Source organism: Argiope bruennichi, chromosome 3 (genome assembly GCF_947563725.1).
Source record: "Argiope bruennichi chromosome 3, qqArgBrue1.1, whole genome shotgun sequence".
NCBI lineage: Eukaryota > Metazoa > Arthropoda > Arachnida > Araneae > Araneidae > Argiope > Argiope bruennichi.
In genome coordinates this window covers 2,826,218-2,842,619 of record NC_079153.1, presented here as the reverse complement: position 1 = coordinate 2,842,619, position 16,402 = coordinate 2,826,218, and the positions used below count along the sequence as shown (strand labels likewise).

Below are 16,402 nucleotides of genomic sequence, written 5' to 3'. Positions count from 1 at the left end.
AAATATAGAGGGTTAAAGCAATACATGAGTGACTTGACAGAGAATCTAAAATAATATAAAATTTATAAATGAATTTAAAATAATATATGTTAGATTATTATATTCCTTATGAAACCTTATCATTATATTCCTTGTGTTATAATTGAAAAAAAAAGAACAAAAAAAATATTGCTTTTGGATATGCACTAATCAGAAATATACAAAAATGAAATAACAATGAAAGTGATATATGTAATTGTGAAAGTATGTGAATAATAAAGCATATATTGAAAAATAGTACAGAACCATAAAGAATTTTATATGGCTGAAGCATCATAACAGATTTAATATAAAGCTTTATATATATATAGTAAGATAATGTATATGATTAAATAGGAAAAAATAATAATAAAACAATTTTTTTTTTTTTTTTTTTTTTTTTTTTTTTACAAAGCTGATATTTATAATAGTGTAAATTTTTATTTTTAATAATTGCAGTTTCAAAAATTTCATAAAATTAATCACTCAAATGATTAAAATTCTAATTTAAATCATTGCATAGAATAATTCAATTAAAATTATTTATATGCCTATCTATGCATATATATGCATAATTCTAGACAATGATACATTCAAAGTGTTAAACAAAAATCTAAATCAAAGCAAAAAAATTACAGAATAAATAAAACAAATAGTCTAAAAATATTTGCATACAATAATAAACTTAAAATAATATTATATCTGCTCCAGAATGCGTAGTGTGAAATGGATGCAAATATGAAGCACTTTTAAGCACCTTAGCGAAATGTTATCGATTAGAGCTGCCTGGTGGATATTTCTCCCGAAAAAATTTTCTGAGTCAGTTAACGTTAACATTACATGATCGTTCTCTCGCTATCCGCTTCTCGAGCATACAACTTCATCATCAACATAATTTTACACTGATGATCAACAATCAACATTAGTGATGTCGTCTGTCGAAAATAACAGTGCTGTTTATGTAATTATAAATAATATACCAAAAAATTATCGTTCCGGCCAATTGAGAAATTTTTTCTCATCTTTTGTTGAATCTGGTGGTTTTATTTGTTTTCATTACCGTCACAGACCAGAAGTTCAGAAACCTTTAAATGCCATTGCTGGTGATGAGAGAAAAAGATGCGTTTCAAACTGCTGTATCGTTAAAGTTGTTGCTCATCGTGTACAGGAATTTATAGAAACTTATAATGGACAGCATTGGTTGAATAACAATGGAGAAACTTTATCTACTTGTTGTTTTATAAAAGAGATCAAACTTTCAGATAACGGGAATTCCATCCATGGAGGTATGTTAATTATTTCATCAGATTTTGTAACTGTTTTTTCCGTCTTATTTTACTTAGAACAGAATAATAATTGTTTTCATAAAAAAAGCTTCTGCAAATTTATATTTAATCATTTCAAAATTAAGCGTTGTCCTATGTTGGGATATTAATGTTGAATTGTAATTTTTTTATTGAATAATGTTAATGCTTTAATTATTTTGTTGAAATTTTGGTTTTCTTATCGACTAAATGAAAGAATACGATGCAATCGTTAAATTGTGGTTTTTTAAAGGCGATAAACTTCTAAATATGATAACCTAATTGTATTCTTTGGTTGATATGTAGCAAGATTTTTTACTATTTGGCATGATTTGACAGAGATTGGCAATAAATTTCAACCATGTTCTTAAAATCTGCACTGTGTTCTTTTTTTTTTTTTTTTTTTACTGGAATTATAAGAGTATAATGATTCTGTAATAACTTTACATTATTTATAAAGAAACCATAAACTAACTGAATGTCTCCCATAAATTTTCAAAAAAAAAAAAAAAAATGTATTAAGTTCAAAGTTGTGAAATAATAGAAAAAATAGAATTTTTGATACTTGTATATTAATTGCATTTCATCAATTGATTGGCAAAAGAAATAGGCGGAATTTACAATTGGTGTCCGTTTTCTCACCAAGTATGTCAAAATTGTACCAACTATCCAAAAATTTACCAAAGGTCTGCTAACTTGGATAGTTATTACAAATGAAAAAAAAAAAAAAAAAAAAAAAACAGCTTTTAGGGTTGTAATAAAGAATTGACAGGAATACATTTGGCAAAAATGGCTCCAAAATGTGGCAACCAGGTATTAAACTTTAGTCTAATTGAAAAATTGCCAAAGACATCTAACAATTTATTGCCAACGATATTATACTAATCTATTGATTATGTTTGTCAGCAATATTCAGTTAAGCTAAAAGTTCACTTGGAACATGCTGTTGATATATAAGTACTAACTTTATACAATTTCGAAATTAAATAGTCATTATTAAAATTAGTGCTGTAACAATGAACTAGAATTCAAATGACTTTGAAATTTTAAAATTAAATCTTTAAAATCTTCTCAATTTATTATGTAAATGGAATTTTTAATAAAACTCAGCTGGAAAAATTAATTTTGCCATAATTCTAGGAGTTTTTATTATATTTTTAAAAAGTTTATATGAGCATTTTTTGGCAACTGTGCTGAATGACATTTGTTTCTATTTAAAAATGTTTGCTTGCTTTTTTCTTTATTTATCAAACAGTATTATACTTTATTTTTTTTTAAAAATATGGAAAATGATATTTTTATTTTGATGACATAATGCCACACTAAATAATGAAAAAATTTTAAAAAAAATTTTAAAATACAAATAATGAGTGAAAACTATATCTTAGATATTCTAAAACAGTCATTATTTGGCTTAAGTGAATTTTACTATTGAAAAATAAAAAAAGTTACTTTTTCTGGAAACACCTTGTGTGAAGCAAATGATAATTAGTTTTCAAGCACAATGAAAAAAGATATAAAATGCAGTTGACTTTCTGTGTTTTCCTATGACATTCATTGCTTAATAATATATACCTTTTCAAAAAAAGATGATAAGGATTATCTAGAGAAAAATAATGAAAGCCACAAATCCTAGACAGATTCAAAATTTGTTGGAAAAGACCTGATAAAGCTAAAGTCCAGCTATATATTTATGCAAATTTTAGAGAAAGATGTCTATAGTATAAGGTAACTCAAGTCAACAGTATTACAAAAGTTGACTTTCAGTACATTTCTGTTGATCTATGATCAGTTATATATAAGTGAACTTGAATATAACTGTTCAACATGATGTATTTGTACATAAATTGAGTACCATTAATCTGTTTCCTGTGCAGTTAATCTCTCTATTTGAAAAATAAATACATTTACTGAAACTACCATGAATCCTAATATTGCATATTCATTGATAATGTTGCATCTTTTAGTTTTGTTTGTTAATATGAGCTGTCATTGTCTATATCAAAGTATATTTATTTGTTTGTCTAATTAATTAAGAAAAGTACTTTCATGCTGTATCATACGGTTTCAGAACTTTTCATTGATTTTTTTTGTAATATTCAAATTATTTAAATCAATTTAATATGTAAAAAGAACATTTCATATTAAATTTCAGCTGAATAATCTTAATTAATCTGTTGCAACATTTTATTCATTATACAGTTTCATCTGTTTTTAGAATTGCAAATAGAATAGTATTTCCTGGGAGGTGTCCTGTCATTACTTGATTATGCAGTTATTTATTAGTTTTGTTTTTCATCAAGATATTGGACATAATTCAACAGCATATTTATTACATTTATTTATTGAAAAGTTGAATAGAAGAAAATCACACAGTGTTTTCAATATCATATGCAGGCAGCTATATTTAACAGGGTTCATGGGATGAAGAGTATTTAGAAGGAGGGAATGTAATTACATAGAAATTCATTTGCACAAAGATACTCCAGAAAAAAGTTTACTAGCTTCGTGCCAGTAATTAGCTATATTGATACTTATGCTTGCCAATACCAAACTTTGTCAATTTTTTAAATTAACAAATTTTAAATTTAAATGCATGTCATTGGCAAACATAATGAAATGTCTTTGAACTCTTTGGCAATTTATTTGGATGATGAATCTCTAATTGCTGTAAATATAACTTTTTGGTGATTAAGTGCTGATATGTGGTTTATAAATACACAAGTACCATTATATTTATGTCCCACAAAGGCTGTTTGGGCATGGATGTACTTTTTCCTTGTCAGATGACTAAGATGACATCCGTCCTTGCACTTACCCTCCATGCATCTTCATCGTGCCAGTGAGAGGTATTAAGAGAATAAACATTCAGAGAGGCATCTCTAAACATTCTTATATTTAATTGAGTTTATTTTAATTATTTTTTGTTTTTTTTAGGTTACAGATGGGCAATCCCTAGAAATTTGCCTGTTGACCGAGAGGATTTTTCTATTCAAGATGTGGAATCTCTTCTTGAAATGTGTCCACCATCTTTTATGCCAAATGGAAATGTAGGAACTCCTACAGATCATTTCTTAAAGGAAATACGTATGTGTAGATTACCACCACCTGTGATCTTTAAATTAGGTCTGAAGTTTCCAAGAAGTCAGTTAAGAAGAATTTACAGTAATGTGGCATTTGATTATAAATCAAAGAAAGAAAGATTGAAATCAAAAAGCAATGTTTCTAATTCAAAGCCAGTTCTTGGACCATCCTATCATAAAAGATATTGGCGTTCAGCATTGCCAGAAGAAAGTTCTTATTTGGAAGAAAAGGATGATGAAGAGGTATTCTGTTATTAAACTTTATCCCCCCCCTCCTCCTTTTTTTCTTTCACTAATTTGAATGATTTGTAACTAATTTATTAATTTTTAAATCAAAAGCATTTCATTGTATGCTTTCAGATTTACGTAAACTGTTAAACATTTTACAATATATGAATTTCTCTTTTTAATTTATAAGCAGATAAATTTATTCAGAAAATTGTAAATACTTTAGTACTGTTTCTTTAGTTAAACAGCAGCCCAAAATGCCACCAAACAAAGTAGCTTTATGTTACAAAACTTGTCTTTTTTCAGCCTTTATTTTTGTACTGGCTTTTCTGTTGTAGATGGTCAACCATAATTAATGAGACTGACACAATCATATGTTCTCTTAACCTGATCAAAACTGATGCATTTTTCAGTGATATTAATTCTGTAATTTAAATTTATAGTGTCATTTCATAAAAAGAAAATGTGAATATTGCATTTTTTTAGTCACTGTTCTTTGTAGCATATTTTTGGACATTTCTGCCTTTTCCACAAATTATAAGAAATAAATTTCATGCCACCATTTATTTTTGTGCCCAATTTTTGTTAACATAACAATACCAATATTTTTATTTAAAAGAAAAAGTTCTTTAAATAATTGTAAGTATAAAAATTACTAAAATTAGCTTCCCTTTGGAATTATCAAATAATCATATTTGCAATACAAGAAATTTAACAATTACAAGCATATAATTTCCATAGCTGCATACTAAAGTTATATAATGCACAGCTATAGAGTTTTCTATTCTTTGTCATTTTTTTTTTTTTTTTAGATATGTAATGCGTGTTCTTATGTAATATAGCTAATAAGAAACAGTTATTATACTAAATACATCATTTTAAATAAATCTATGATAATCCTCACCTCAACTGGGACCCTATATTCTGGCAAGGATTATTAGGAGTCATTTCAAAGAAATCTGATCTGTTTACAATTGTTTATTAAGAATTATGTTATACGAAAATAAACATTAACAAAAGGGGGGAAAAAATCCTGGATCAAAACACAAATGTAGAAAGAGCAAAGCAAGTAATAATTAATATTAATTCAATTATAGGACCAAAAACTGATATAAAATAAGTTTTATCAAGTAGCAGTTGTGCATGGAAGACACCAAATGCTGCAGCTTGCAAAAGCATGAAAGTTTTCAATATAAAAACATAAATTTAATCATGCCAAAGGAAAAACCAGGAATTTCAACAATCTGGCATGAAGACTTTACTTTGTCAAAAGTCACTTCCATGAGGATTCATTATGAGATTTTCTTTCCCCTTAAAAGATAAGACTTTTGTCTAAAAATTCACCTTTTGATCTGTATGTCAAAATTTTTATAATTTTGATCTGAAGATGTCAGAAAATTAGCACACATTAGAAAATCAATGTATGCATATTATTAAAATTCTTCTTTAAATTTGCAAAAAGATGTTTACAGAAAATGCATCTATAAAAAGGAAATGAGTACCAATAACCAAGAGAATATAAGAATATCAGATACTGAGGAAATGGAAGAAGCAACCCATGTCCAGAAAGAAAACACACATTCTTAAAAACCTCTTGACAGCAAACAAACTTCTTGTTACACAAACCCTGGCAGCATCTATTAAATTCAAGAGTGAAATGTAAAAAAGAACATCCCCACTAGAAAGAAAATAGCCTGTTAAAAGTCTGTGAACTTAACATAGAGGTGAAAAGTTTCACAACCATGCATTTGTCTTAATTTCCAGTATTGTTTTTTCATCTGATGATCCATTTGGGATATTGGTTACAGTGAAATTTTTGGTGCAATTATTTAGTTCTAAAATATGATCTTGGAAATTATTTGTGAATAGTTGTTGAATCTCAACTGTTGGGTGCTATTAATATTAATGTCAAACCAATTATAGTTTCAAAGGATTCCTCATAAAAAAATGTCAATGTTTTCCATTTGTTTTTAAATTTCTAAATATAAGAATTATATTTTTTGATTTGAAATGCTGTATTTATGATTTTTACCATAAGTAAATTAGTGTGATTTTTATGTGATTCTGGGAAAAAGAATCTAGCATGTAAATAATTTTTCATTACATAACATATAAATGCAGCATTTTGTGATTTTTTTACTTGTAAAATATAAAAGCATGTTGATCATTTAAAATAAAATACAAGGAAAATAGTCAGTATGTTATGATACTACAGTATTAAAATATACCATTCAGAAATGAAGAAAAGGCTGCAAGTATTGAAGATTCTAATGCATGTTTCCATATAAACTTATTTTAGAATATAAAATGGTTAAATAAAAAACACAGTTCATTTTATGTGATTGAAGAGTAGAAAAAGGTTGAATGTCAGATATCTCAAGATTTAATTTAAAATATTGAATGGTGAAATTATAAACAGAAATTGGATATATCAATAAAATTTTGCAGTTTCAATCTTGTTGTATGAAATTAGCCTTCTATGTCTTAATTGATATAAGTACACTAAATTCATAAAATTAGAATAAATAGAACTGTATCTAATAATTTAAATACCATAAGAACAATGTTTTAAATTGATACTTTTTGTTCGTTGCTATACTGTTAGTGTAATAGCTCTTCCTGATCTTGTATTAGCTGCATCTTGTATCTTAACTATATAATTAGAAAATCACAAATGAGTCCTGATTCCACTAAAGATCAGTTGTCCGTAATGTATTATTGTTGTCCTTGAAATCATATTATCTCATTAGAATCCTTCAAGTTATTTTTTCTTTTAAGAGACACTATTTGAAGATTAGATATTTCACAGTCACATTTATAAATGAATAAAACTTTTCATCTCTCAATTTCTCATGCAAATAAGAAAGCAAGATTATATATTTAATGTAATATTTAATGATCAACAAAAGGAAATTCAGCATAAAATTTTATCTTTGTAAAAATGAAGATTTTAATAGAAGGATGACAGTGAATTATTTCTTTTTACTTATAATAATAAATCTGATAAGTGCTTGCAGACATTGTTCCCATAGCCCTAAATTTTTGAAGTTGAGACCCATTGTTTAAGAAGTTGATGATACTGATTTTCATAAATTTTTCAATTTCTAACTTTGATCTAATATTATTAGATATCCATTAATTCTTGAAAATATTTAGGGCAGAATGTTGATTTAGCAAATAATCATTAATATAATATCTAATAAATGTTGATTTTTTTAGATAAAATCTATCTAGAATATAATTTTTCATATTTTAAAATATTGTTTTGGCTCATTTAACATTAAAAGTAATCTTTTATATATTACTTGGAGTGAAGTTTAAAATAAAAATTTGTTGTAAATTCAAATTTAGAATAACAGTGGAATTGGAGGGAAAAAGAAAAGAAAAAAAAAAAAAAACTATGCCATACTTAATTAGGAATTCTAAAGAAATTCTTTTTCCTCTGTATTTTACTCTTTCTCATCTTTGATAAATTGCATGGTGCATTTGAAATACGAAATTCTGTGCTTAACATTAATACATTACAGATAGCCTGAGTAAAAAAAGTTTTAATTATAAATAAATTAAAATATCATTGCTGTATTATCAAAATATTTTTTGTTAAGCTTGCTAAAACATTTGCATGAGTTAGCTACAGATAGTCTCACATTGTGTGATGTCACAAAAACCATCAATTGTTATTTGTTCCAGTTGTATTAAATTTCATAAGTTCAGCTAAGTGTCGTTTTTGAGGAAACATTTTAGAAATGTAATAATGTGCAATTTTTATTTTTAATAAAGGAATCAGAAGAAGAAGAATGGGACCGACATGAAGCTTTACATGATGATGTTTCTGGGCAAGAAAGAAATAAAGAAAGACTCTTTGAAGAAAAAATTGAATTGAAATGGGAAAAAGGAGGATCAGGCCTTGTTTTTTACACAGATGCCCAGTATTGGGATGCTAAAGAAGGTGATTTTGATGCCAAAACTTCAGATGATTGGGATCTAGACACTCGGGTCTATGAAGAACCAAGTAAGAAAATGTTTTTAAATATAATCTATTAAATTTTATGGGTAATAATTATGCAAGTAATTTACTTCCATTCTGACACCATTTGACTATCAGAGAAATCTCTGAGAAGTAATGATTTGGAGCATAGTTAGAACTTTGAAATTGAACTAACAATGTGATAGAAATAATATACTATGGAAATAACACTTTGTCTTGGTGACATTGAATTAATATTTCACAGTTAATATTTAGCATGATCTGAATGAAACTTTTAACAATGTCTTAGCTAAAAACAAGCAGTGTTTTTTTTTTTTTTTTTTTTTTTTTTTTAGCACAAAGCATTACAGAGTAATCATGCTTTATGATGAGATAATTATTTTAAATTTGTTTAGCAAGAAAATCAATTTTGGAGTGAGTGTATGTTGTAAAAACAGTCTTTAAAATTTAACTAAATAAGCCTTCATAAATTTTTTTGGCAATATATTCAATGGAGCGGTTGGGACTTAATGCCATAAATACAATATTTCTTTGCTTAATACAACATTTTTTTTTTCCATAAAACTTTAGCCCAATCCAATCCAAATTTTTTTTTTTTTTTTTTTTTTTTTTTTTTTTTTTTTTTTGGCAGAGCTGTATAGTTGCTAACATTTGTGCCAGCTACAAATCTGTCATGAATTTAAACTTATTACTATTTAATTTGACCCTATAATGTATATAGCTTATTTTGTATCATTATAATGATATAAATATTTTAATTTTTAGATTGTGAAAATATTTTATTTGTCCTGTGTCTAAAAATGTGACTTCAGTGCCTAATAGTTTTGCTTTCTGTGTCTAAAAATACTAAAAAATGACTAATATAGTCAATTTTTTTATAACCATGTACTCTTTCATTTATTTTTCACATTTCCATTTCTATTAAAGTTATTATTTTTGTAGCTACCATTTTTAATCAATAATATACAAGTTCTAAAATGTGATGTGAAAAAAATTCATCTTACACATTTTCCCTATTGTTTAAAGAGCAAAAGTTTAAACAAAATCTTTGACTAACTGCTGGAAAAGTTGGATAGAGAATAACCTCAAAAAAATTAAGAAAATGATTTTTTTTTTTCTTTTTGCATGTTAGTCTATTATAGAGAGTCCATATATCTTAAACTATAGTTATGATGTGCTGAAAAACATTATTAAAAACATGTAATCTGCTCTCTTTTCATTAAATATTGTGTTAGTAAAAAACAATAAAAGTAATTCTTAGAGATCCAGGTGTTGCATATAGTTCACAAAACCTTGTTGGCAAAAATAGTTCAAGCTAATTACTATTGTCAGGATTTTTAACATATTTGTAAAGGTTGTTAAAATATATATTATACATATTTTAATTTTTTAAGTCTAATCCTTTATTTAAAAAAATATTTTCTCTGTTTTGTAAGATGTAGTTTAACATTACATAATGTTTTGTGAGAAAACCTTTAGCGAAATATTTATATCAATATTTATTTGAAATGTTTTCAATTACTGCATTCTTGTACGAAAGATTTTTTGTTTAGTTTTAATTTGTGATGTGTGTATATATATATATATATATATATATATATATATATATATATATATATATATATATATATATAAAGAGCAGGGTGTAATGAAAAATATTTTTTTAATATAAATTATGTTTTTTTTTTTTTTTTTTTTTTTTTTTTTTAAATAAAGAAGATAAATATTTTGCAATAAAATTTATGTAACAATATATAAAGAAATAAAATTTAATTATTTAAATTGGGAGAATCTAATTGAGCTACAAATACTTGACATAAGAAAAGGATAATTCAGCTTAGATAAATTAAAACATCTAGAAAAATAATTTCTTTGTAATTGTCTGGTTTAATTTTTTGATATCCTCAAAATTTGCTACTTAATTATTTATAAAAGCTTTTTTACTAAATGTTAAAATTATGTTTTATCAATGTATATTCTGGTATAAGATTAGGTAAAAAAATATTAATAATTTTCAACAAGTTTCTAAATATCTTCATTGAAGTATGTTTGTTACATTTCTTTTTATTTATGATAATTAATAATTAGTATAGTTTATATTTTGTATGCCAACAGTTATTTTCTATGTTCAACAATATTTTATTTCAGGTATGGATAATGATAAGGATATGAGAGATTTAGTGAAAATGAAATTAGAGGAAAAGCGTAGAAATGGCACAGAAACAGTTGTTGACCAAAGATATGAATTTGCTGGTTTTGAAAAATTCAATAAAGTAAGTTTAACCAACTATTCATTTTAAAAACATTTTTTTTTTTTTCTTTTCATATTGAGCTACAGTGCACTCCCGATTATCCGCGGAATTGAGTGGCGCGGCCGGATAATCCGAAAAAAGCTAAAAACGGGTAACAGCAAAAGAGAAAACAGTCATTCCAACTTTGAAAAATCGTTTTATGTACAATGAAACGTAAAATAAACAGCAGGAAATGTTTAACTAACGCTTAATATTTTAGTATATCACTCAAAACTAACCTAAAATGCATTTTATTAATGGAATCAGAAAAGTGCTTTGTACTTACGAGAGGCATCAAGGATACACAGAAAAATTAATGCATATGTACTGTTTTAATACTGTAATGTGTTATGTAATTACAAAAGCATAACTGTAAAACTACACCTTTTTGAAGAAATCAGTCATTTGTGTTTGCTTTGGAAGCATTTTCTCTTTGCTTGGAAGCAAAAAAAAAAAAAAAAATTTAGGGCGGCAGGCGCGTTTAATCGGGAGTCTACTGTATTTGTATCTCTAAATGAGCTGCTAGATGACACATAACATTTGTGATTGGTAAAGAATATGCTGATAATAACTCAATAAAATATAGAATAACACTGCTTTTATTCTTTTTTAATTTAAAATAATTGAATTAGAAATCAACTTGTTATATTTACTTCTGAAAAATGCTTACTAATTATTAAATATTTTGAAAATATTTTATATTTTAATTTGTACTGATACATTTGTGAAGATAGAATTTTGTAAACGACTTTTCACTTACAAATGTGTTTAACCCCTTAATTCTTAAAGTTATAAAATAAAATATACTTCAGTTAATAAGATAAAATTTAGTCATTCACAGACCTTATAATTCAATACATAAATTATGTGAAATTCATAAACATCTCACATGTTCAAGAAACGTTTAATTGAATCAATACATTTCTATCTTTCCAAATCTAAAGATGCTATTAGATAGCAATAAAAATAATATAGTTAAGGGGTTGAACCTTTGAATCTTGTACATTATGTAGTGTTAATTTGCAATATTATATTTGAATGTTTTAGAATTTAATTAATGTAGTAATATAAGAGAATTTTAATTCCTAATAAATATCACTTGATAGTGAACTAAAAAAAACTGATTTGAAGAGTTCATATTTATTATAAAAAGAAAAACGGTAACTAAAATAATAAAAAAATGGCATAATATAGTATAGAAAAAAGTATATTTTTATAGGGTTTTGGAAGAAAAATTCTTGAGGCCCAAGGATGGAAACAAGGTCAAGGAGTTGGTAAAAATGCTGCTGGCATAGCAGAGCCTCTTCCTAATGAAGGCCAAATTCCATCTGATAAGAAAGGATTGGGGTATGTTTGATATTTTTTAAATATTCATTTTATAATTTTAAAAATATATTAAATTTTAAAACGTATATAGAGAATCAACTATTTTCATTCATGAATATATTATTTATATAAAATACAAGGATTTTTCAATTTTTTTCTCTCCTTCTTTCACCTAAAATGCTCCAAAATAATTAATTCTGATAAAAAAGAAAACTTATATTCATTCTTGCGTATAAATGCTCAATTTTTGCAATAATGAAATGAGATTGGTCTCTATACTATTAGGAATATACTCATATTGCTTGTTTTAATACTATTTTAGCCTATTTATTTCAATATAATTAGTTAGTAATGTTTTTAAATACTTAATTGACATCATTAAAGATTTTGTTAAGAATAATATGAAATAGAAATATTCTGTTTGTGTTTAAGTATGTGAATCAGTTCTGAAAGAAAGTATAAGATATAAATATTTTGTTTCAATTTTATAATGATTTTTAGTCTTAATTTTCTTGAAATCCAAATTGATTATAAAACAAAATTAAAGCATGTAGAAATCTTGATTCAAATCAGATGTACTTGTGTAAATGCTATTGCTAATATAAAAACTAATTTTTTATAATATACTATATGTTATAAAAATGTTATTATATATATAATAATTTACATGCTTATATAGTGAAGATACAAATCTAATGAAACTTATTTCGTATTCTTCAAATTCAGTTGTAATTGAATGTTGCTGCATACCATTCAGTAATCATGTGACTTTTAAATTATGTGTTTTAGTAGCCTTTGAATTTGTAATTTAAGATTTTTATGCATTTACATAAAAACAATCTATTAGTAACTCAATGTTTTTCATAAGCAGTTTTCTGACTGCCCTGTTTATTCTTTGGATCTGTACAAGTAAACTTTTGACTTAGTTTCATAATATGAAACAAATTACATTTAAAGGTATATGTTTGTGCAACAATAATTTTCAGAATTTATTTATATTGCTAAAAAAAGACTATCTCTTCTTGCTTATATGATAATAGTTTTTTTTTATCCATTTAATGCATATATTTTTAAAAAAATCAATGATTAACATTAAAAATAATCAAAACTGGATAAGGAGTGAAATTATGTAATATCCATTATACAAGCTTAAAAATGCCACAAAAATAAAAAATATTCCTACTATCTAGAGAGTATCTAAATATAGGAACTATCCCTTAACAGAAAATGTTAAATATTTCCAAATGCTATCATTTTATATTAATCAGAATTTGTATTCTAATTTTTTCACTTGGAATTTATTTCTGTTATCAAAAAATGGCTCTTTTAATTTTCATATGAGACAATTGACTGCACAATACAGTAAAATTATGTTGTTCCTTTTTTTTTTTTTTTTTTCCCCTCCCCTGTGGCTGTACATTCGTTTTTATATATATATATATATATATATATATATATATATATCAGTCAAATATGTTATTTTGTAATACAATTATCTGAATTTTAATGAAAACATTTTCAAGGATTTTTACAGTATCAAACTGGTATTTTTTTTCAAATACATGAAAGTAAATTGCATATAATGTTCTGAATTTTTGTCTGATCTTATTTTATAGATATCATGGTGTAAAATTAGATCGTCATCCTCCCCGAGAAAAAAGAAGGCGTAAAAATTCTGATTTTGAAGATGCAGAAGATACAGTTTTTATATCTACAATTTATGATGATCCAAAAGTATCTGATCCACCAGAATCTGTTTTTGCTTCATCATCTTATGCTAAATTAAAATATCGACGAGAATTTTTGAAAGAAATTCAGTAATATAGGGAGGGAAAAAAATGTATAAATATTAATTTGTAAATAAACAGAACTTATTCAAAGTGCTGTATTTTTGTATTTTATATACAATTTAGGGACATAATGACATATTTCATCTATAACACAATTGCCAAATACTTTCATTACAGTGGGTAAAAAATAAACAGTGCACAAAATTGCGATACACAAGACAAATCCAAAGAATGGCAGATTAATAAACTAAATACATTTGTAAAACTTAATCTTATAGGAAAGATTTTTTTAAATGCAGATAATTATATGTGATATTATTCTCTATTTTGAAGTTAACAAATATATATATTTTCAAAAATCCTTTGCATCCATTTAACAGGATTAATTTTTACATAAAATATCTCAACAATTAGATATCAACACCATGTTCAACATAACAGTCCACTAGATATATATTACAGCTTATTTTTATACAACCAGGAACACATTGACTAGTGAAATTGCTCTTTGTTGCATATATTTTTAGTAGTACAGGAAATTGCTTCTTAACAAACACAGGCGGTAAAATGGAAACACTAACTACACGATACAGTAAGAATAGGACATCACAACATCTGGTTGACAATATAAAAAGATTTCAATTATAAGTGCAAAAGTGCCATAGAGTGTATTGCATGTTTCAATAATTCCATTAGATTTCATGTTGCCTAAATAAATTTTCATCTGTTGATGAAAAATGTTTTGCATTTAAATTAAGTATGTGAGAAAAATAGGATCAATCAGTCGCAGATGAAACTTATTTTTTCCATCATATTACAGCATTCCAGTGTTTTTTTTTTTTTTTTTTTTTTGCATGGAAAAAAAGCTGAGCAGTTGCTGATTTGATTTGGATCGAAAATGTGTCTAGACAAAAATATGCTACAATGTATTTCTCAGTATAAAAGAGTAGCAAGTGTATTACATAGAAGCTGATGAGTAATGAATGATGTGTCTATACTCTTTAATAAATAAATACATTTTTGGTCTTAAAGAAGAAATATTGATCAACACATGCCAACATTCTCATTACAAGCACATATTTACAAATTTTATACATCGGTATTTACAATTATGAGATACAGTTGACTACTACTGTAGGTATATAAGTGACTAGGTGATAATGGAGGCAAACTTATATGCAAATGAAATAGTTTGAGGACCCTATTAAGGAAATGTGAATTATGGATTGCTTGTCTAGTGTTAACCTTTTTTTTTTTTTTTTTTAACTTCATATACATCTAAGAAAAGAATTACACATAGTCAATGTAAGGATGAAGTGAGAAATAGATGTGTACAAAGTTTTGCACTGTGGTGAAATACTTTTTTTATACATAGATATTCGGAAAATGGTTATTGCCTTGACCCTTCTGAAGCCCTGTTCACCTCAGCAGCTTTATCTATGGCAGATCGAAGTTCTTGGCTTTGGCCAGAGAGTGGAAACGATGTTGTTCTCTTAGCAGACCGCCGCTGCCTTATTGTAGAACCAGTCTGACCAGGCAATCCGAAACAGCCACGGAACAGGATCATTCGAGCATTGCCTTGTGCCGGTCTTGATACACCAGGGGCTTTTAAATCGGAGAGGTGGGCAGCATATCCATCCGATAGAACCTTTAAAAAGAAATCATCTATATTAATGGCACAAAATAAACCCTATATATCATTGAATAAATTAAATTTTGATGGCATTCATTACTTTAAACTTTTTCTTGCTTTGTTGTAATACTTTTTTTTTCTCCTACAGAAAATTTCCATTTGAAGATTTAAGCAGAAATGTTTGAAAAGAGAAGAGGGAAGGGATCTTAAACTAACTGAATGAAGCAAATATTAAAACTTCATTATACAAAATAATTTTAAAACTTTTTTTCACTGAGGAGGACAAATGTATAAATACTAGATTTATTATTTAATTTTCTATACTGCATATACAAACTATTTAAATACTATAATTAACATGCAAGACTTAATTGTCTGAAATTTTTTTCAAATCTAAGTGCAAATAAATAGCTGCTCTAAATAATATAAAGTGCTTATTAAGTACATGTAAAACTTACAGATATATTTGAAAAGAGAAATTTAATATACTAATAACGTTTTTAAACACTTTTAACTATCTATAATATACTGGTAAGATGTGCCATATAACAAATGGGAACATAATATATATTTTCATAATTGTTATTATATTCACACAAACGATATTCTCCTCCCCATATAAAAATGTACTTTAAAAAAATATTTTCTAATGAAAGAAGGACTATGTAAATGCATTCCCTCCCCCTAAATCGTTAGTGTAAAGGAAACAAAAAATAACTTCACTATGCTTAATTAAGATGG

The 16,402-nt window shown here is 26.0% G+C and overlaps 2 protein-coding genes across 3 annotated transcripts in view; one reads left to right on the top strand and one right to left on the bottom strand.

Annotated features, from left to right (window-relative positions):
• Positions 1-860: 860 nt before the first annotated feature.
• On the top strand, positions 861-14,118 carry LOC129964154 (G patch domain-containing protein 3-like). The gene is made up of 6 exons (XM_056078863.1): positions 861-1,304; positions 4,260-4,648; positions 8,414-8,645; positions 10,770-10,894; positions 12,132-12,259; positions 13,855-14,118. Exons 1-6 carry the CDS (start codon positions 947-949, stop codon positions 14,057-14,059), a joined length of 1,437 nt encoding a protein of 478 aa, XP_055934838.1. The 5' UTR covers positions 861-946; the 3' UTR covers positions 14,060-14,118.
• A 1-nt stretch (position 14,119) lies between these two features.
• The window catches only part of LOC129964153 (protein retinal degeneration B-like), a 108,102-nt gene continuing 105,819 nt past the window's right edge, over positions 14,120-16,402 (bottom strand). For both annotated transcript variants that reach the window (XM_056078861.1, XM_056078862.1), the window contains exon 22: positions 14,120-15,676. In XM_056078861.1, the coding sequence (XP_055934836.1) occupies positions 15,419-15,676 (258 nt within the window). In that variant the 3' untranslated portion in view covers positions 14,120-15,418. The remainder of the gene's footprint in view (positions 15,677-16,402) is intronic.